We start from the raw sequence: 23,385 nt of genomic DNA on the forward strand, positions 1-23,385 counted from the left end.
GTAGAAGAACTATACCCTGCATTTTTAAATACTGTATTTCCATTTTAGAACTGTGGAATTTCTAACATTTTTTTTTTAATTCAGTAATTTTTATTATTTTGCATACAACAAAGAAACCCCCCCACATATAGAACATACATAAAATGGAATGAGTGACAGATGGAGTTGCAAATCCAATTATACAGCAAGCAGAGTGGTAGTGAACCAAAAGGTATAGCTGAGACAGAACATTCTAGAAATCGCACTGCTGCGACGTGGTACAGGATATATGTATAAACCCGAGGGCGCCTACTCGGGTAAAAATTAAGGTGGTACCTTATATGAAGCAATCATGCTCACTAAAGGGGAGCAATATCATCCATCACTGAATAGTTTGTAGCATAAAATAACCTACAACTATTTTAATAGTTACTAAGCAAAACCATCCATCGCGGTTACTGGAAAACTTAAATAAATCACACCCCCCCAAACGCCCAAATCAAACCACCCCTAAAAGTCCCCCACCCTGTACTACCCATCCCCAACTAGGGTGCACTTGGATCCCTAAACTATAGTCCCAGCCCAAACTTTAACTATCTATCTAATCCCCACCCCCCCCCCCCCTCCCCTTCCCCTGCTGATACAGGATGTTGAGTTAAATGAACATGGTGGCTTGAGGGCAGTTCCCCCAGACTCCAAAGACATCAATTCGATATTCAGCGTCCCCACTAAATATAATAACCAATTTGTGTCTACTTTCCCATTCTAAACTAGTATATGTAATTAAACATTTTGTACAAAAGGGTACATGGGAACAGTTAAAGCAGGTCTAAGAAACGGATTTACATGAGGGCATATCGGTGCAAAGCAGCTATAACCTAGTTATAAAGATACATAGTAAATTAGTCAGAACCAAGAGAAATGCAAAAACATTGTAGGTTTTCAAACAGCATGCGGATCTAGTCGTGCCAGCTCATCAGTCCCAAAAAGGATCTGTATATATCGATGCGGAGCTAATCGGGCCAGTTCTTCAGTCCCAGAAAGGATCTATATATAGCATACAATAGGAGATCAGGCATCCACGTGTAGACTGGGGTAGGATCAAAACTCTTGTAAAGCATAGTCCAGAATCTCAAGACTTCTCGGAGAGGTAGCAGGTATATAAACGGATGTATAATCGTAGCATCAGGATCTATAAGGGTGAAGCATGGTATAGAAGCAGATCCAGAGAGGTGCAGCAGGTTATTGGGAGTCACAGAATCTGCATGTATTGTTACAGGGCAGTGAGGGGATGGAAACATATCCACACAAACTGTTCCCAGCACGTAATCCATCGCAGGATGCATAGAGGCTGTATCAGAATGAGTCAGAGGCATAGAATCCATGGTCATGGAGCATTCCCCTCGAGCATATAAAGCCTCATCCTTACCCAGATAGGCAGCAGGGGTAAGGTCCTGGGGCGCAGTAACAGTGGTTTACGATAGGAGGGTTCTCATGAGCATATGGAGTACCCAAGGTACAATCATGTAGTACAGACAGCTCCCGACACAGCCTGTCAGCAGTATCATTTATAGCCTGTAGTATACAATGTAGAAGGCTCACCATTTTAGCAGCAGGATTGTACAGATCTTGGTCTAGGTGAAGTTCTCAGTCCACTTGTCAGGTAAGGGAGACCTTTAAGCAGATTTGCAGGCTCAGAAGAAGTAATGAGCGCCCGTGGATCCCAGTCTGCGTAGAGGTCGCGTCACAGAGGTATCCCAGGTCAGGGGCCAGACGACCAGTGCTGCACCCGCGCCTCCAGCCAGCCAAGCAGCGCACCTCAACAGAGGTGTCCCCCGCTCACCGCTGTAAATCCACTGGAGGGTTGCCGGCCACCACCTCCCGCCAGACCACCGGGCCAGGCACCTGCGCCGCTAAAATGAGAGGGCGCGCTCCGGGAACTCCAGAGCCGCCAGCGGATCCAATATGGCGCCCGCACCAGGAGGATAGGACACCCAGTCAGGCCCGCACCGTCGCTCAGCTCTCTGTGTGTCGCCCAGACAGGAAACAAACAGCGCGGGGGATCAGAAGCAGCTCCGGAGCCTGTGGGGGGTACGTTTGCGGGTTGCTGGGACCACGGGGAAGGATATTACACAAGGATCTGGTCGGAGCTCTAGCTCCTGCGTCCGCTCGTGTTGCCGGCCGGAATTTATAACATTTGAAAGAACTTTCTCCCTATTGTTTTATTTATATGCTATTAAATAAACACCACATTTTTTCAATTAAAAAAGTGCTCATTCACATTTGTCGCTTAACATTGCAAAAGGTTTAGCGCCCCTATTTCACCTATAGGTGTCTCCTAGCGCAAAGTGACACTGCAAGGTGTAAACCCTCCCACTATTCACTATCTCAAAAGGTACTAGTAGCATACCTAACACTATGCAGCTTGAAGACCCTCCCACTGTCCACAGCGCAACCTTCCCGTAACCCCATCCCCAAAACACTCATAAAAGCTGCCAGATGGCTGAGGTACAATGTGTCAACATACATAGCGTTGACATGATCATATCACTAATCATCTAAACACAGATGACATGTTAGAATGGCAACATATTGCTGGTTGTCCAGCACTCCCTTACCTGCTGCAGCGCACTTTTTCTCCAGTCACTTCAGGGGTGGATCTCTGATCCTACAGTGTTCCGATAAGTATCGTACCTATCCCTAATCCATAGCCCTTTCTCTAGTTACTGACTCTAACCTCCCTCTAGCCTAACTCTGATGTCAAAATTCCTTCTTCATTCAGCCTCATCACGGTAGTGCCAGTGACTTTCACGGTAGAATCACTACCCCTCTGCATCTGGGTCCTGAATCAATCCATACAAAAATGCTGAACAAGACAGCCCTTGTATTAGTTAATTTGGTATTTTGCCCAAGGCATAACAGACTGAACAAATTTACACACCCCTAATATGAGGGGTGTGTAAATTTTATCAATATTACAGCGGCTCCACCAATAGGCAGTTGCCTAGTGGCTACACAATCTGGGGTGGTACCCCGGAGTCCCACTATCCCAAAATTAAGGATGATTTAAAGGCATCCTTGTTGAACTTAATGCAAACAGAACGTCTGAAAAGTTGGTATTGCCAATGGGTGATGGTGGGAGCAGTGAGCTGGAGGAGTATTGCCAAGGGTGCAGAAAAACCTGGCACCTGCCCTGAATGCATGACACACCCTCTTTAAGATTACAGCTTGCTGGGAAGTGAACCGTGACAGATGCCTGAATCAGCCAGTTTTCTGACCATAACATGGCCACAATCTCACCTGGATCCTGCCACAACACACAGATCTCTTCTTAGTGGATGCACACTAACAGTTCGGGCACTAGGCATGGACAAAGGTATCTGCATTTCATGTGTTGTCCCCGGAGTCCTGCGATCTACCACTGATAAACAAGCATCCCAGTGACTAACTATCAGCACAGAGCTGTCAGCTGACAGGAAGTCAAATGAGGAGAAACCTCCATCACCATCATCATGGTAAACCTGTACAGAGACATAGAACAAGGGACCTGTTACAACAAAGAATGTACAGGGGGCAGGCACTCTATTAAAAAAACTGGTCTTTTCATTGTAAGGGGTAAATTAACTAAATCTTCTAAAAATGAAAAAGGCGATGTTGCCCATAGCAACCAATAAATTGCTATGGCAACATAACCTATTTTCATTGACATGATTCACGACTTGATACATCTCCCCTTAAACGCACACTTAATGCTCATGAACATGTATAGGATCATCATGAACAGATATTTCCTTTTGTCCCACTGTTCAAATATATTTCATCATTAGACTGATTGTGGGCCAAGATGTAAAATGTGCAAACTAGCAAAAGGGAACTTCAAATACTAAATAAAAAATAAAACACAGCCTCACCACATCAAACATGAAGGAATCGAGATCGGAGCAGCGTATTGTTCCATCGTTACTGAGTGACAGCAGATGTGCAGGATTAGATGGAGAGAAAAGTAAAGTGGAAACTCTTTTTCTGTGGGGTACAAATGTATACACCCCTTTATCAGGTGGCTTGTGTCCCTAAAAAAGCAATGTGCACATAGTTATAAAAGAGAAAGCATATCATCTAAAGATTAGTCATAATAATGAAGGGTGATGTGAACAGCTGCAGGGTGTCTATAATTGAATCCACCTATTCCAAGCAGCCTATGTCAAAAATTGCTTTTCCAAATGTCAACAATTTTTCAGTAGATCTTAAATGGGAAGCAAACTCTGACCATAACCATTATAGTTTAAAATAAACAAAAATCACCATGTAGTGTGCTTTTCTGAGGAGAATTTGGCATCTTTATGAATCTGAAGTTGTTTGATTTGTTTTCATGGTTATTAAAAAGTTGTATATGTACCCCTTTTTAAATACAGTTTTATTGGATTTTATATGAAAATCTCATACCCCCAACATGACCAAGTCAACACTCATGCTGTGGTGCATCTGTAGTCCAGACGAGCGTTTCACCGTTGCCTAGCACAGCTTACTGGGGGTGTTTTCATACAGTGTTTAAGCCTGGTGAAGTGATAAAGTGGAAGGTGATAACGTACCAGTCAATCAGCTCATAACTGACATTTTTTTCAAATACAGCCTGTAACTTGACAGTTAGAAGCAGATTGGTTAATGCATTATCACTTCACCAGGCTTATATATTAAGCCTGGCTTATATATCTGGCCTTCTGTATGAAAACAGCTCCAGTAAGCTGTGCTAAGGCAACCACAAATAAAGCCCCCCTTATGTGTCTTACACCAATTGATGCATTCCTGCACGTTTTTCAGGAAAGTATAGGAGTTACCAGCTGGTTACAACTAGGCAGACTGTAATACTGAACAACATTTCTCTCTAAGGGCCGTATTTATCAAACAATAATTGCGGCTAAATCCCCCAAAACACCCATCTTCGGGGTTTAGCCGCAAATATTAAGTATCCCCTGAATGTACCAAAGGAGGACCACAGCAGGAAGCTCCGATCCCCCCTGCATTGCCGCATCCCGCATAGGTTTCTATGGGGGTTGCACAGCTGCATGATGTATCAACATCGGGCAGCCCGGCTCCGCATCCCTGGGATATCGCCATTCTGACATGGCGATAGCCCATTGCAGCCTATGCACACATGCGCAGACCCCATGGCTTCTCCCTCAGGACATTGCAGGAACTGGCTCCTTTCGCAGCCCTGTCCCTGCGCCTCCGGCATCATACATCCCGCCGATGGGATTGCATTTAACAGTGCGATCCTGGGTGATAACATTCCGCCCAGATCGCATTGTAAATGCAATCCAAGATAAATAGGCCCCTTAGTACTCTTGAATTAAGCACGAGACTCACAGATAATATTTCAGAGTAACCAATCACATACTAGCTAGTTATTGTATCTTGATTGTTTGTGTATTTTACATGTACTAAAAAAAATATGCTATTTGTTGATGTGTATGCCACGTAGTATTTTTTATATACAGTATATCTTTATTAAAAGCTTTACTATAAAATTATTGGGTAGGCCTGTGCCCCAATTAGTACTTTCCTGTCCTTCCATGACTGTATACTTCCATGGGAGCACCGCTTTAGAATAATTATACCCACTGCAGACTGATGTAACCAATAGAGTGGAGTACCCTTGTAAATTAGATTTAATTTTGGTCACTGTAACAGTGCACAGGTCATCTCCCTTCCCCAACATAAAGGGAGTAAGATTACAAGGACATTTGTTAAACTGGACTGTCATCATTGGTTTGTTTAACCCTTTGAGTGCCAAGTGAATTTGTCAAAGTTGGTGTAAAAATTGGCAAGCTAACATTCATTATAAATGACTTAACGTTTAGAAATTTAGAATATTTTTTTGGTACTTGTTTCCTAGCATGGCGCCCGCGATTTTGATTGTATTGATCGGGTCGGAAAAATTGCGTCGATCGCATCGCATACGACGCGCCCGACCTGATTTTTACATTGGAAATCAATGTAAAATGGTCCCTGAGACATTGATTTCAATGTAAAAAGCCCCAAAACCCCCATCATGTTTTTAATGCCCCCCAATGTTAACGCTACCCCACTATTGACGCCAACCCGAAGCATGGCGAGCGCAGCGGTACGCGTCCTCCGACCTTTTCATACCCCCACTATCCACGTCGGCGTGGAGTTGATTTTATAAAGTGTGGCGAGCGCAGCGAGCCCGAAGCGTGGCGAGTGCATAATTTCACAGGTATATGCGTCCGCTCGCCACACTTTATAAAACCAACTCCACGCCGACGTGGATAGTGGGGGTATGAAAAGGTCGGAGGACGCGTACCGCCGCCCCTAGCGGGCTCACTGCGCTCGCCACGCTTTCGGGTTCACATCAATAGTGGGGTGGCATTAACCATACTTTAGAACCATACTCAATGAGAAATTGGCCCATTTCCTATTGTCCCCTATGTAAAATCGGGTTGATCGCATCGCGGCCCATTATAATGGGCTGCGACCGACACGATCAACCCGATTTTGACTTGAAAAATAATTTAACATTATTCTCTATGGGAAAATCGCGTTGGTCGCATCAAGTACCTTTTTTTTTTTTTTTTTTTTTTTTTTTACACACACACACACCATTTAAAAAAAATGCATATAACAAAATGTGAGCGACGCTGGCATTTGTAGCAGATATTTTGCGCATCCCTCACAGAGATGTTGGCACTCAAAGGCTTAAGCCGTTTGTCCTGGTGACAAAGCAATAAACTTGAGACGAGTAACAGTTCATGTGGAAGCCAGGCTTACATGTGGAGAATACCCAACGATGCCTATAATCCTTATTGCCTCTTTCTAATGTACAGTAATGCGATCAGATGCGATGTCCCATCGTATCTGGTCGCATCAAGTGCAGTGCAGCACCCGATGTCGCATGCCATCCTGCGATAGACATCGGGTGCTGGAAGAGGGGTGGTGTGAGGCTGTGTAAGCGGAACCGGAGCTTGTCAGCAGCGGGACTTGTCAGCAGCAGCAGTGACTTTGAAACCCTGGCGGCCCTCTGTTTGGCTGAGAGCTCTCTCAGCGTCCTCAGCCAATCAGAGGGCCGTCCAGTGTTTCAGTCATCTGCTGCCGCTGCTGAGTCCCACCGCCTGCAAGCTCCACCACTCCGGTCCCCGCTACACATCCGCCATGCCTCCCCCGCATTAAGGTACCCACTCCGGTCCCCATCCCGGCCCCGCCACTGATTGCATTCAAGCAATCGCATGTGCTTAAAAACCCCATGCAATTCAATAAATATTATGTGCAGCTCATAATATTTATCGATGCGACATTCAACAACGTGCCTGCGCATCGAGTCGAATGTCAGCTTAAAAATACATGCAATCGCTCAATTTATCGGCCAGATGCGGCCGAAATCGAATGATTGCATGCGATATCTCACATATGTATGGGCAGCATTACTCTGAGATTTGGAGGTTGATCTGTGATTGTTTGAGTAGCAATAAGTGGTATTTGCTGGTCTTACATTTGGCTATCAGTGTCAAATTACTGGCAGTGCAAAGTGAATATTTTAGGCAATTAAAACGGTGCCCCCCGTGGTCCAGGCATTGTTTACAAAATGTATTCAATTTTTCACAATGTCAGCACCCCATACCCGGTCAGATGTGTTGGTTTGAAAAGCAAAAAAGGAGGAGAACGTCCACATCATCCCTGGCCAGCACAATTTCTAGAACGGGAGGCACATACATCTGATAAATGTGAAGTGCATGCACTACTCCTGTACCCAAATCTCCCAGTTGGAGGACTAAAACCATCCACTTGAAATATAAAACTAGGCTGCATTTACATTATGAACACATACTACAACCGCATTACATCACATCACTCTGGAGGACACAGTACACATTTAATGTCAGATCAGTACCCACCACATCCCACAGAGCAACATGGCCATTCTGGTCTCCAGCCGCTACCAGAATTCGGCTCTTTGAAGGATGAACAGCCAAAGAGCAGATCGTAGAAGGGACAACCTTACAGAAATTGTTGTCCCTCAGCTTCAAAGCTTGGAGATCCTTTATATAACTGCCAACATTAAAGAAATACCAAAAATCATAAAAGCAGAAGACATCAATGTAGACAATTATATGTCATTGGTTGGAAGCGTTTTCGCTAAATTACCATTCCAAAATGTACTAAATTAAATCTCCAAATGTTAGCACCATTTATACAACTCTATGGATGTACCTCTGCCCTGGCGTCTAAATTTCCAATGGCTCCAGCAATATTTGTGGTACCCCAGACTCTGGTTGTACCTACCCATTCTGGGGCCTAAGATAAATGTATATGTAACACTATGCATAAATTGACACACACATATATAAATGATGATACTGTTTATTGTGTTAAGGAGGAGTGATGGTGTGGTGAGCTAGCAGCAGGCCCTATAATGGGTACACGAGTCACAACGTTTTCAAGCAGTTCTCTGTGACCCAGAACCCTCTGAAAAGCACCGTGAAGTAAATGGCCAGGCAGGGAGTCGGACCCTGCTCCAGCATGTGGGTGGCTCCCTTTGGAAGACTTCTTGCCCCATATCCCAAAGTTTCAGCTGGAAAATATTGAGTGGAAGAGTCTGGCTTCTTGAAGGGAGCAATCGCAGTGTACACGACAAACACCTACAGGGTACAAGGCTTTCGGACCCTCGGTTATCAGTCCAGTGCTTGTTGCTATCACCAGGACGCAGGTTGGCAACATCATAATTAAACTCCGATGTGCTAATTGAATGACAGATCCAGCAATTGAAGCGAGAACTTGGGAGAAATGTATCAAGCCTTAAAAAGTGATAAAGTAAAGAGTGATAAAGTACCAGTCTATCAGCCCACAACTGTCATGTCACAGGCTGTGTTTGATATATTACAATTCGGGGCTGATAAAAAAAAAAAACTACCCAAACTGTTATTTCTTACACAGCCTGTAACATGGCAGTTAGGGGCTGATGGGCCTGTACTGTATCATTGGCTTCATACATTTGGCATTATGTTATCTGGCAAGTGCAAAATAGACTATTAGCGCTCACAGAGAAAGTATTATAGATGGCTACCTGTGAACAGCTGCCTCAGTTTAACCAATTCTAGCAAAGTCTGTGCGATAAAGACAGCCAGATTCCTGCATATAACTACAAGGGGCATTTCACTTTCAATAGGGACGAGATAGAGTCTAGTCCTCAAAGAAAGAGCATTAGCAATAGCTTACTTATATTAGTTTCAGGAGAGTATAACACAAACTTCTTTAGTGATAGTGTGACAACCAGGTAGGTATTTATTGTGCCATTATCAGGTTAAGTATTTTAATTATGATAAATAAGTAAATATTCTAGGTGTTGTTTATTGGTTCCAGTGTAAATCTTCACAGGGATTTAAGAACAATTTTATTATGAAAAGAAATGAACACATATATGTCTGCACAAAATGGGAGACCTGTCCCAACAGCGCCCGGTAAGAACATTGCTGTTCTCTCTGCCTGTCACTCAGCACGCTCCTCCCTGAGCCATGATCACCTCACAGACTGTGCGTGGCTTCATCACTTTTTCTCCAGGCAAAAGACTGTCTGGCAGTTGATTGGCCGAGAGAACTGTCTCAGCCAATAAGTGGCCAGCCAGTCTTATTTCTATTCTGCTGCAACTCACCACTGTTCGCCCTGCACGGAACTGCGCATCAGGTCGGATGGAATGTCAAACACATGCGATTTGGTCCGATTTATTGTCCCGATCCGTCTGAATCGGGTCAAGTCGCAGTAGTGTATGGGGGCCTTAAATGTCACCTGTCCTTGGGGCCCTGCATATGGGATTCCAGCATTTTTGCCCCACACACTGGGTGCAGCAGATGCCTAGTGCCAAATGCCCACGGTCACCAATGAACTGTATAAAACTGCAGCGCGCCCACTGCTACTAATAAAAACTTATACTATTTAAAACATTATTAATCATTATACAGCTATACAAAGGTGTATCCCAAAGAGCAGCAGACAAATAAGATTACATAAATTTAATGGCATATCACAATAAAGTTTCACATGTTTCAGTCGTCTCCGATCAATGTGCTTCATACGCAGTAACATTGCTAACCTTTTCAATAGAGTATCATAGAAACATAGAATTTGACGGCAGATAAGAACCACTTGGCCCATCTAGTCTGCCCCCTTTTTTAAACATGTTACCTCAAACCATATTTGATCCTTATTTTTTTGTAAGGATATCAATATGCTTATCCCACGCATGTTTAAATTGTACTACTGTATTTGCGTCTACAAATACAATACAAGAAGGAGCAGCTATGTTTCAAATCAGCTGAACTGTTTTACCTTCATTTATGGGGTCCCATCGTCAGAGCAATAATAGGTGACTGGATCGATCCAGCTCGCCTATTGTTAAGGCTGTGAACGGTTATGGTTTTGGTGTTCCTTGTAAGGTACAATGGTCTATGCTAATTAACCAACATTTCTTTCAGCTGAAGTAAAATAGATGAATTACAGAAAAAAAAAAAAATTCTGGTGGTCTCAAGAGAATGTTATCAAAAGACTATTGTTTTTGATGAATATTCTAATACTGTGGTGACAAGATATAAAATATTAATGTCACACTTAAGAAACCTTCTTTGTTTCTGCCGAGAGCGAATTAGTCAATAAATTGAAAGATTATGTCAGAGAGGCCATATTAATAGTTTCTGTGTGAAAATAAACCTGTGTGTAAATATCTGGAGAAACAGGAGTTTGTCGGACATATGTAATACCCCTATAGGTGTATTTCCGGGATTACTTTTTCCTCCTAAGTTATACAACACGTTGCACATCAGATAATCTTACCTCCACAACTCTTTGCAGTGCTTCCTGGGGCTTTCCACAGGATCCTATGTTATTGCCGGGGGGGGGGAATAAAATACAAAGGATGATTGTCATTACATTAAACATAGGTCAGAAAATGACATAAAGCCAAAACAGAAAATCTGAACGCTGCTCTCCTGAGAATTGTTTGGAATGACAAGCCCCCAGAATCGCCTTTTCTGCCAAGATCTGAGGGTGCTAGGGGCTACCCTGATGAAAAGCATTATTACATGGCCTGTCATTTAAGCCAGGTGGTTGCCACCTTTGCTCCTCCACGATCTATCTCTTGGATTGACTTGGAGGCTGCTTATATATAGGGGCTCGTTCTTTGGCCTCTTTATGGGGTCTGTCCAAGCCTCATAGGTCCTTGCTGGCTACCCCCTGCCATCTCCTAGAATCTGTGCGGCGATCTGAGATTCTTCTTATTCTGCCTAAAAATTCTCCTATGCTTGCTCCCCTCTTACTCCTCTATGGAGTAACCCCTCTTTTCCCCCACATGTAACCCCCCCCCCCCCACACCTAGTCAAAACATGGCCTCCGCGTAGTTTATGACCTTACTGTACTGTACTCATTTCCCTTCCTATCTCTGAGTATTTCCAGCTCCGGTATTTTCTCTGTTCTCTCCCTCAAGCTGACGCGCTCCGTACCCCCACCCCTTTTGAGTCTTTAGGTCTGAACTGCTTGATATCTTCTGTCTATTCAATGTTAATCCAAGCCACTGCTGTCTCTTAGCCACCATGAAAGGGATTGGGCACTGGACCTGGGGCCGCCGCCTGACGACTCCTGTTGGGATGAGGTACGAGAGGGCATAGCTAAAAGCTCTATCTCCACCCGACTTAAAAGAAACATCTTACAAACTACAAATTATAAACTATACTACAGATGGTACTATACCCCTGTGAGGCTTTCCAAAAGGTTTCCCTCCTCTACCCCTGTGTACTGGCGTAATTGTGGCCATAGGGAGACGCTTTTCCATATTTGGTGGACGTGCCCTTCTATTTCCCCTTTTTGGACTAGGATAGCCCTGCTCCTGAAATCTCCCTCACTCTCCCTAGACCCATGGCCGCTCTTTTTCGCTCCTTCTTCTTCTGACTTCGACCCTTCCTTGAATAAGTTACTATCCCATATCCTAACCGCGGGCAAATCCCTTATTGCCAAGAACTGGAAAAAGCAAAATGGTATTTTCCTTTTATCTAATGTGACTATACTTTGTATTGATTCTCTTAGTAAATAAAGTAAAAAAAAAAATTGCTGAATGCACAGGAAAAAGATACCTCACTAATGGATGCCCACGTCCGCAGGAATGTTCGTACAGCCCCACAATCCACATTTTCAGCAATCATTTCTATAGGAACTGGAGTTTTCTGCACATCTGTGCTATTCTCTGTGCCAATCATTTCTGGAAGTGTCTGGTCTACTGGTTCCACTGGCTGTAGAATATTCCAGAAATGTTACGTCAAAATACATACAAATAAACTTTTAAATGCTACCAAGTGGCAAATATATGAGTTAAGCTACTAGGATCAATAATATCAACAATACAATACAAGAGTTTTGTGGAAGATAAGTAGGATAAACTTACAGGCCCCTGACAACTACATGTCCAAAGACAAAAAAAAAAAAAAAAAAACACAAGTGATTGGGAACAAATCCATAAACCAGGTGTGTGGCTGTAGATAAAGTTGATCTATATCAGTGTTGCTGTGGGAGAACGATATTGACTACACACTGGCCAATATCGGTAAGTGATGTCACCTGCCCCCACATGCAGTCGCTGACAATATTGTCAGATTAAATTGCATGTACCGATGATAAAGGGGTTGTTAACGACACCCCTTTGCACGCATCGTTAACGAAAATGACTGCGCACACTGGATGATATATACAATATTATCTACAATATCGTTGACAATAAATCATCCAATGTGTACAGCTTTAGAAACAGACTGACAACCACAATTGGGAATTATACCCCAGATGGAACAGATCTCTGATATGTAATACTAAAAATGTTTTTTTTTTTATAAAAGTTGCAACCCCTGGTCTCACTATCTGGGGACAAATTAAAAATGGTTATTTCGCCAGAACTGTCTCAGATAGATCTAAAGGTGCCCATACGCGTTGCGATTACTGGATGCGATGTGCGCTTCCACAGATATCCCATCGCACAGTTCAAAAAGTACAGGCTGCGCAAACTTTCTGAACTAGCTTCGGATCGCATGCAAATCACATGTGATGCGATGTAGTCCAAAACGCATGCAATTATCGCAACGTGTATGGGCATCTTAAGTGTCCACAATCAATCAGTTGCGTGGATTCTCTCAGACCCTGCAACTTCTTCATATTCCCTTTGATGTCAAATTTTTGGATAAAATGTGGTTTCATTTAAAGGGAACATGATCTATACTCTGCATTTTCCAGTAATTTTTTATTGTACATTTAGTTGAAAAACTTACAAAACTTACAAAACCATGCCTTGCAGTCCACACTAAAAGCAACTATTTTTCAGCTTTAATAATTTAGTACAAAGGAAGCTCCACACAAAATGGCAATAAGACATACAGTATCACCCCCTTTGTTACTTCTGTTCATAGCAGTCATCACCAAATGCCTTACTTGCAATGGGACTGGTTTGCCCCGATGTTTAACACCCTGAAGCCTCAGTGAACATCGAGTGGCTGTATACACTTTCTTTTTAATCTCTCTTAAAAAGACAAAAGCAGAAAAAAAAAAGAATCAATGCTTCAAACACAGAACCAGTACTCCTGCTTATTATATTCATACTGTGAAACATTTCTATGCATTAGAAACCAGGTCAACCATATTTATATTTAAATTATGTGATTTGACATCTTGCAATAAAATCACAATTTTTACTTCGGATTAATAATAATTAATCTGTTGATAGACTGAACATACCGTATTAAAACATACAAAGTACAAAATGGAAACTGCAAAAGCACTTCTCAGAGAAACACACACACAAAAAAGTAGAAATGGGCAGGTCATTGGCATTGTACATTTTGAATAATCCTAGTTTTAATATAAGCAGCTTTTGATTTTAGAAGCATAATACAGAGAGTACCCTGTAAGCAACTAATAGTATTTTTAATTGGAATTTAGCTAATACAGAGCTGTGGGACATGTCTGTACACTATTTCTGCACTGTGATTGGCCATTGATTCTGAACATCAAAGTAGTGCTGACTGTTCTCCAGCAGAGGATTAAAGATATTTATTACAGTTTCCTATATAGCGTACACATATTCCGCAGCGCTTTACAGATAATATTTCAACATTCACAACAGTCCCTGCCCTCAGGGGAAACCCACGGAAGTACTGTATGGGGAGAATATACAAACTCTGCAGTTAGGGCCATGATGGGAATCGAACCCATGACCTCAGTGCTGTAAGGCAGTAATGCTAACCATTACACTATCCGTACTGATGGACATATTTATTAACTTTTACATATAAACTGACTATGGATTCTGGTTTGGTCTTTTGAACTGCATGGTGTTCTGCTCCCACCTTTATGTATCAATAAACTGTATTTCTAGATTTTCATATAAATGTACTGATTGACATCGTATTGCAAAGCCCTTATTCACTTTAATTCTATTTTACAACCCATGTGCCCAGCCTATTGTACTTTATTACTGCTTCACTATAGAAGCTCACAAAAAAAAAAAAGACAGGTTCTTGGTATAAACAAGAGATAAACTGTGTAACATTATGGGGATATCCAATCTAGGATCACGGCTGTCGATCCCTCCCAACAGCCGTGATCCTGGCCCGTTTGCGGTCAACCTGAGAGCTGAACGGCAAGCGGGATTCAATGTCCCACCTGCCGATCGGCACAAAGGGGGTGTGGCCTCGAAAACGGCCGTGGTTTGTCAATCTGCGGCCGGGATCACAACAATCCACGGTCTTTATTGTCAGAACAGGCCCGACTTTAGACTTCTAAAGTTGGGCCCGTTCTGCCGTGATACCGCTTCAATGCAGTCGCTAAAGATAGCATTGAATAGGGAGCCGCCGCTATTTCCCCAGTCAGGAAATAGCGGCGGCACATTGAATACCCCCCTATATGTAAGTCAGATAATGTTAGATAATGTTAGATAATGTTAGATTTTACCTTTTACAAATCTGTTTTTTAGGCGGTTGTAGACTTGATGCGGTCTGTAAAATAGCAAGGATATAAACAGTATGATATGGTCAAGCACGAGATAAACTTAAAAGCAAAATTGAACATGCAAATAAAATTTGGTTTTAAATTTTTTTTTGATGTTAAGAACTACACATTTACCTTAATGGAAAATAAAGCCCTTCTCTAATGCTGTATTGTCCATACTGAATAAAAAATGGACACTGAATCGAAGCGTGTTAGCTGCATTCGATCCCAATGCAGGCAAGTCTATTTCTGCTTCGATCTGCCAGATCAAAAGCAGTCCCTCTGACTTTCTCCATTAAAATGCATCTTATTTGCAAAACTATAGGACACACACAGCTTCTGCTTAATCAAACTCTTAAGTGGTATGCCCATATTCTATTTCTATTCTATTCATATTCTATAATTATTTTTAGGCGGAGAAACGCGTTGAGGCCAGAGGGGATGTTTCTGGCTACCACTAGACACCACCAACGATCAAATCTCGGATATGACCGTACAATAGGATTGAACCATCGGTCGGAGAAGCATCGCGGTATCTTTACAGCCCCATACACCCCATCACTGCTCCTGAGCTTCAAAGAATTATAAGTATACTTTAAACCTTGTATGTGCACAGCAAGTGAAGGACTGAATACTTTGATACATTTGCTATAAAGCTACAAAGTACTAATATGCATGCTACTAAGTACTAACCAGTTCTGAGGGATGGGAATGGACTAATCAATTATATATGTTGTACGTCTTGTTTGTCTATTGTTGGCCATAATATTGTTATATTATATATTTTAAATACATTTTTCTAACTATTCAGCACAGCACCATATTCTTTTTTTTTTTGCTTATTCAAATAGCGATGCATTTTTAGGAAACCCTAACAGAGTTGCACGGTACCAGTCAGCTCACTCACACCAAGCATTTCCAGCTGCGTGGCTAACGGAGGCAAAATGTATGAGTACACATAAGTAAATGACACCTATAATTATGCACGGGTGTCAAATCTGAAGAACAACATAGTAGATAGAATAGGCAAGAAGGCCTAATTTTAATTGAGGCAGCAGGATGCCTCAATTTCTCCAAGATAAGATAAAGTCATGTTCATTCCTTTATGTGATAAATGTTGTTAGGAAAAACACTACTGGAAACAATGTCTCCAATGAAAACACAAACCTCAAGTAGTTTCAAGGAATTCAGAAATTTTGAATTTTCTTTGATATTTTTCAATCTTTCCCGTTCATATGCAGATAGACCAGATTGCTCCTACGAGAAGTAAAAGAAGAAAACAAATAAAAAAAAAATAAAGAAAGGGGCCAAACTACAATAAAAAGGTGAGAATACCATATGTTAATTTGCAATATCCCACTTATGTCATATTATTGGAGACATTTTGCCAGGAAAAGGGAGCCTCAATTGCAGCAAATATCACTTTTATGCAACAACGGAATAGCCACGCAAGAGGCATTACCTGGGGGGAGAGTTGATCATAGTCCGATTCATCTGACTCCTCTGATTCCTCTGAGGACTGCTTCTCCTCTTCTTGTTCTAGCTCCAACGTCAAGCGTGGCAACTTAACTACAGGCTGCTTCCCAGCAAAGTTTGTCTCAAGTGAAATACAATCTTTGCTCTCGTAGGCGTTTGTAAATTGGTTTGTCTCTTCATTAAACACGGTCCTAAAAGGCTTATTAGAAGAACATGGAGGCGAAATATAAAGAGGGGCATCGCTATTATCAGTACTTTCCTGTTGAGACACAAAGCAAACAAATGTGCACAAGTGAGGAATTTACACTTTGTTTAAGACGTTACCAATGTATAACGCAAAGACGGTTCAAATTGTAATAATCATACAAAGGGCAAACACACTGATAAAAACGCAGTTATACAGAATCTCATAGGAATGCAACAAATCTGAAAGAATAATTAAAGCAGGACCTCAAATATCTAAAAGCAGTGGTACATGCAGGTGGTCGAGGTGGAGGGCCGTACCCAAAGAAGGCCACTGACAGGTTGACACATTGTCGTGATGATGGCCAATGGTCCAATGCTGCTCCCAAACAAGACAGCTAGTCCAGCAAGGAGAGAAGGAGCAGAATAAGACAAGAATCCTCAGGCGGTATTCAATGCCTTTGGTGAGGGGGTTTCTGCAGCGAGGATGGCTTGTTATCAGCAAAAAAAGCACCATCCTCGCCATCTAACACCCTCAGCGGCTGCTCACCCTAATCTATGTTCCTGGAGAGGATCTATCTCGCTGGAGAGGATTCCATCGAACGGCGAGGTTCCCCGCTAATGCAGCGACCCTCGCCATTTTAACGTCCGTACACGGTTTCCAACTCACTGGAAAAACCCAGCAAGGAGGAAAAGGCGAGTGCAGGGGGATCAGTTGAATACGGACCCACGAGCTGTGAGAGTGCAGCTATTGGCACTGCTCGCCGAAGGTATTGACTACACCCCCATGAGTAGCCTTGGTCTGTGTTCCTCTAAATCCTTGAAATGGAAAGTTTTAAATTAAAAATATGTTTAGCATCAGGAGTAATAAGGATTGCAGGACATCCCAATGCTACTCTAAATGCCAAGACACGAGTGCTCAAGACTTGACTTAGCTGCCTGGAGAGGAGTACATTCTTTTCTAAGCACAAGAAACCACCGGCTGCCATCCTGAACGGCTCATTTATGCTACTTCAGGACCACTGTATATTTTTTTGTCAGGGAGCTTAGAAGTAATAAAGTCCCCTTGAAACACCCTTCAAAATAAACATATCACCATTGGTAAAAACACCCCAAGAGCACTTACTATATCAGAATGTTGTCCTTCCTTGAATGGATTTTCAATTTCAAGTGTTTTCTCCGCACTAAACAGCGATCTTGTTTGCGATCTCAAATAGCCTCTCCTTACTCGGGTACCTTTCTCTTCCAGTGGGCGTTTCTTCCATGAGCCACTCATATTAGACGTGAAGAGTCCATTACGCACAAGGAGAGGAGGTCTATCAGGGACTGAGCTTCTATTGGGTGTAATTTCCTTTTGAGACACACAATTAATTATAAATAATAAACCTTAGCATCAATAAAAAAAAAAAAAAATCAGCAGCGCACAGAAAAATGTCATTCAGAAGCTAATCCGTTAAATCTGACAAGACCTTAAGTATCCAGGGAGGAGTTATGGGTTATTGTGATTCACTCGGAAAGGCATAATCACTTTTTAATGGACAAAACCATATGCACTGCAGGTGGGGCTGATGTAACGTGTGCAGAGAGAGTTAGATTTGGGTGTGGGGTGCGCTTCAAACTGATAACTATGTTGCAGTGTAAAAATAAAGCAGCCAGTATTTACCCTGCACAGAAACAAAACACACAAATCTAACTCTCTCTGCACATGTTACATCAGCCCCACCTGCAGTGCCCATGGTTTTGTCCATTACAGAGGGATTGTGCCTTTGCGAGTGAATCCGAATACCCGCCTTAGTGCACTGATAGCAGATGTAATGGGTAGGTGCAAACAGCCATGTGGCTACTGCATAGATTGTGAGATGTGCTCAGCAATGCTATAGAATCAATGTTTGGTATGGGCAACTTTTCTTTAAAAATAACCCAACAACTAAGTAGGAAATAAAAGACATTTGCTCTGCTATGTGTTTCCGAAACCCCACAGTGATTCAAAAAAAGCTTAATGTGAATAATTAAGTTTCAATGCAATATCACCAACAGTGTGTAGTATGCCGGATCTTTTACTATCTTGTCTAGTGTGTACATGCAATATCGTTAACGATGAACGAAAGGTTATAACTTTGGACGCTCTTGGTAATGGAGAGGTCAATCTTTCCAAAGCCTTAGAGATCGGAGCTGTTGCATATGTATGTCTCACGAAAAAAAAAAAAAAAAAAGTCTAGCTTCCGGACCATGGCATTCATCAAGGAGGCCACGTTAGGTAGAAGAAAAGTGGTGGCCTTAGCGAATAAACCTATGTTTTCCTCTTCATGACTAGATAAAGCGTTTCAGAGCGGAATGCTGCGATAAGAAGTCCCCTGGCAGGATTGAAGCATCAGAATCTGATTAACAAAAAAATATATGAAGCTAGTCTGCTACCTTATGTGTTTGTACATGTGTGAGAAAGATGTAGATTCACTCTCTGCCAGCAGAAGGCAGTGTTTCGGGAACTCACGGACACTAGAAACACACTTTCTCTTAAGTGACTCCAATGTCACAAAAATACCAATCTCTGAGCTAGCTGCTCTTCGATGTACACTGAACTGGTGAAGTCATATCCCACCTCCGACCATCAGGATACAATGGATGTACCTTCCTCTCCTGTGCGCCAAAAGCCACTTGAGTGACGAGAACGGACAAATTTGGGTCTTAAAAGAAAACTGCACCACAAAGCATTAGATATAGGAGAGCAACAGTATACTGGTTGCCTAAATTGTGAAGTAGGCAACAAGGGGAGGATAATTAGCCATGACCAGGCAGAACATTTTATGTTACAATAAGGAAAGTGGAACTCTTGTAGTTATCCTAGCAGCAAGTGATGCTGCCTCCCCTAACAAATGTGTATCTGCAGGGACAAATCTAAAAAGATCCATTGAGTCAGAATAGGCGAACAAAAAAGAAACACTGTTGTGCAGTAGCACCCCCATTGACATCTACAAGTGACATCTTTGTAAAACGGTGCCAACGAAGGAGCAAGCAAAGAACAAAAGAATGATGGCTTTCTAATGGTGCTCTTTCACCCGATACATATGGCGTAAAGAATAAAGTCCTCCTTGTTACAATACTTCTCTGTGTCGTTTCTCAGGAGATATATGTAAACAACAAGAGAGGAAAAAATATAGTGTAATACGTCTAAAAAATAAAATAAAAAAAAGTGTTCAACAAAAGGATATAAGTTCTCCCCCTATAGGCGATGTGAAATTATTTTTCTTATGGGGTAACCACGGCTTGAGATGGCTTACATTTATTCAGGAATCGGAAAACAAATAAAAAGGTATCTTTCTATTATTCACATCTACCACATACAAGGATTATCAATAGGTGGTCACACAATCGCTTACACTGACTTGCTGTGTATCCTCCTATCAAGGTTTCTTTCAAACTGACTCCTCCTGGCTCCAGAAAACAATTCCTTCTTTCCGGAGCCAGGATGGAGTTAACCTGAAAGAAACCTTGATGGGTGGAATAATTTCACATCGCCTATAGGGAAAACTTATATTATTTTGTTGATCTCTTTTTTTAGACGTATTACACTATATTTTTTTCCTCTCTTGTTGGTTACATATATCTCCTGAGAAACGACACAGAGCAGAATTGTAACAAGGAGGACTTTATTCTTTACGCCATTTGTATCAGGTGATAAGAGCGCTATTAGAAAACCATCATTTGTTTGTTCTTTGTATTTCCAATTTAAGAGGTTTGGCGACCTTTCTTGTTTGATGGTTTCCATATAGCTGCTCTTGGCACAGTTTCAAATATGTAATTTCTTGTGTACAGGAGAAAGCAAGTCTGCCACCCTGTGCCAAAGTCTTCCGTGCATTCGCCCTCTTTCCAAATTTTTTGGGAGAAACAATGGCACCAGCCCCAGAGGTGGAATAGGCTCACTGCACAAGGACTCATCTTACCTTTAAAATGCTTATGGGTGTTTCATTCACCCTGTGGTGGTATACAAGTCACTTAAAAACCTTAACATTGAGCCCACAGGTCTACTTACACATTTAAAAAATAAGTAGCTCAAATGAGGGATATGGTGGCACTACAACAGGCTTCTTAACCAAGCTGCTGCTCGAAACAGGGTAGCTAGGCCTGTATACAATGCAAAAAAAAACAACAAAGAAGGGGAGCAGCGCTATAAACCATTAAAACGATTGGATCATCTTCACATAATATATTACAAAATAAAACTTTACACTGATTAAAACAAAGTATTGCACATTTACATTGAAAATTATCTAATGGAAAGAATATGGGGGTATAAGTCTGTTCCTAGTATACCTCAGGGACCTTAAGGTAAGTTCCTTTAGAGCCAAATTGAATGGAGATGATATTTTACCAGTACTCAGTAGAAGTGGTAGTGACCAGCTGGCTTGGTCTCTTGTTTGTTGTGTGGTTACTGCTCTGTAGCAACGGGCTTGCTGATGTCCACTGGAGAAAAATTTGCTGGTAGCCACAGTGTTCCAGGTATTAGGCACAAATATCCAATATTCTTGTTCTAAACTGGCAATGAGGACAGGTCCGGGGCTGGTTCAGGCTGAGATGAGTCAAACCAGGTTTCCATAACAGTGGGTGTGCAATAAGTGAGGCCTTTATTTGTGTTTCGCTGCATACCCCTAGCAGCTTTTTCAAAAGGTACCTTACCTTAAGGTCCCTGAGGTATACTAGGAACAGCCTGCTTCCCCCATATTATTTCCATTAGATAATTTTCAATGCGAATGCGCAATACCTCAGGTTTTAATCAGCGTTTAGTTTTATTTTGCAATAAATTATGTGAAGGTAATCCAATAATTTTAATGGTTTATAGCGCGGCTCCCCTTCTTTGTTGTTTTTTCCTATGCACACATTTGCTTGCGACACCCTCATCAGTTACCACAAAACATAGTGTTATCATAGTATGGGGCTGATGTACGTATATTAACCAGGTTTTACCATTACTACACAATTGTATTTCGATACGGATCATAAATATCAACCGCAATCACCACTAATGTAAAGTATCTACAGGCCAGGACATGCCCTAAATATCTGGGTGTCCCGGTGAATAGTCATACATCATCCTATTGCACACCCGCACACAGTCTATTTTTCCATTCGATTTTGCTTATGTAAATAAAATCGAACGCATTAGATCCCAATGCGTGGACCTGCGGCATACCTCCCAACATATGGAGACACCAGGTCGGGACAGGGTGCATGGTCTACACTCGGGATGTTGCCGCGAAGCCATGCCCCCGTTTGTCGCCATGGTGGGGTCATGCCCAGCCCCACTGCCTGCAAGAATAGACGCTGTGCGCATGCGCACAACGTCTATTTACGGACAACAGGGGGGTGGGGGGGGACTCCAAACTGCCCTCCCCCCCACGCCGCGGTACACTGCTGGCGGCGGGAGGGACACGAGAATGTCCCAAAATACCTTGATGTTCCTGCGATAAGCGGGACAGTTGGGAGGTATGCTGCGGCATTGAAATTAAATAGAAAAATAGACTATACAGGCAAGATTATATAGTATAGATCTGTACCATATAGTCTAAATCTAATGTTTACATGGCACAGTGGAATTAATTCGATCGCATGCAGTCATTCGATAAATCAAACTCACACATGCACAGCCATTCCATAATGTAACAAATCACGAATTTGCGCAACAGCGATCCACTCTGAATAACCCCCCTAGTGCAGAGCACTAGTTTCTGTGCAGTGCTGCTCGGTACTGGAATGCATCTAATACACAACAATGTGGGAATATGTACTGGGAAAATGGAATATCCCGAATTAAAAACATAATAATAAATAAAATAGGGCAGCTTGAGTTACAGTAATTGTTTTATTTTCCACAGCCGGGCTTCAAAGATGCGGGGGAATTCCTCCTACTATACGAAGTGATGGAGACACATTAAGTATAGCAGTGTGACAATGCTACCCGCACAGAACGTTACTAACCTGGGGTATAGGGGGCACCTGCCTGCTATCATCTCGGGATACTGGACGCAGAGCAGACATAGCGCCGTACAGTATAACCGCAGCTCGCGAGCCTCTGACAGCGCCGGAAGCTTCCCGCCAGCTGTTAGGTAATGAGAGATATTGCAACGGATATGACGTCGCTGCCAGAGAGAAGCCTCCCGGGCAGCCTGACTGCATCGCATCCGCCAGGACAGGAGAGTGCGTTGGTTATAGTTTGCAGTTGCGCTTGCTTTACATGTATTTAATGCTGTGCTCCATAATTAAGTTATTGCAAAGGTGAACAGCGGGCAACTAGTGGCAGTGGCACTCCTTCTGCTATGGGATTATAAGTCTCATGATTGCCTGCACAATATTACAGTTAGGGCATACTGGGAGATGCAGATTCACAGCCCCTGGAGCGCCATACACATTGCCTACCCTTTTATAAGGAAACAACTAATTTCATGTAATTTCAAAGCTAAAAAGGTTGTGACTGCGGATCCCTCATCAGTGCAGGCAGCTGCCAACACAAGCGATGAATAACACATTTCAGATGAATGCTGATGCTATGTCATTATGTAGGCAGTGATTAGGGTTGCCACCTCTCCAGGATTTCCTGGATTCTACACATAGCTAGTGGCAAGTGCCCAATTAGTTTAGTAATACCATTTAGGTGCATGAGAGGAGGGGGTAATACTGATTAATGCTGCTTTCCCACTGTATACACGGGTAAAGACCTGTTTTTTTTAA

General features: G+C 42.4%; 1 protein-coding gene across 1 annotated transcript in view; it reads right to left on the reverse strand.

Annotated features, from left to right (window-relative positions):
- Window positions 1–23,024, reverse strand: part of LOC146075328 (WD repeat-containing protein 76-like) — a 39,832-nt gene extending 16,808 nt beyond the window's left edge. The window contains exons 1-11 of the mRNA XM_083184457.1: window positions 22,636–23,024; window positions 17,789–18,013; window positions 16,466–16,738; window positions 16,171–16,260; window positions 14,968–15,011; window positions 13,450–13,537; window positions 12,108–12,263; window positions 10,816–10,859; window positions 7,887–8,040; window positions 3,891–4,049; window positions 3,280–3,500 (exon numbers count right to left, since the gene is read on the reverse strand). Coding sequence (XP_083040583.1) covers window positions 3,280–3,500; window positions 3,891–4,049; window positions 7,887–8,040; window positions 10,816–10,859; window positions 12,108–12,263; window positions 13,450–13,537; window positions 14,968–15,011; window positions 16,171–16,260; window positions 16,466–16,738; window positions 17,789–18,013; window positions 22,636–22,833 — 1,652 coding nt within the window. The 5' untranslated portion in view covers window positions 22,834–23,024. The remainder of the gene's footprint in view (window positions 1–3,279; window positions 3,501–3,890; window positions 4,050–7,886; window positions 8,041–10,815; window positions 10,860–12,107; window positions 12,264–13,449; window positions 13,538–14,967; window positions 15,012–16,170; window positions 16,261–16,465; window positions 16,739–17,788; window positions 18,014–22,635) is intronic.
- Between the last annotated feature and the right edge of the window lie 361 nt (window positions 23,025–23,385).

The sequence above is a fragment of the Crinia signifera genome, chromosome 4 (assembly GCF_055691185.1).
Source record: "Crinia signifera chromosome 4, ASM5569118v1, whole genome shotgun sequence".
Taxonomy (NCBI): Eukaryota; Metazoa; Chordata; class Amphibia; order Anura; family Myobatrachidae; genus Crinia; species Crinia signifera.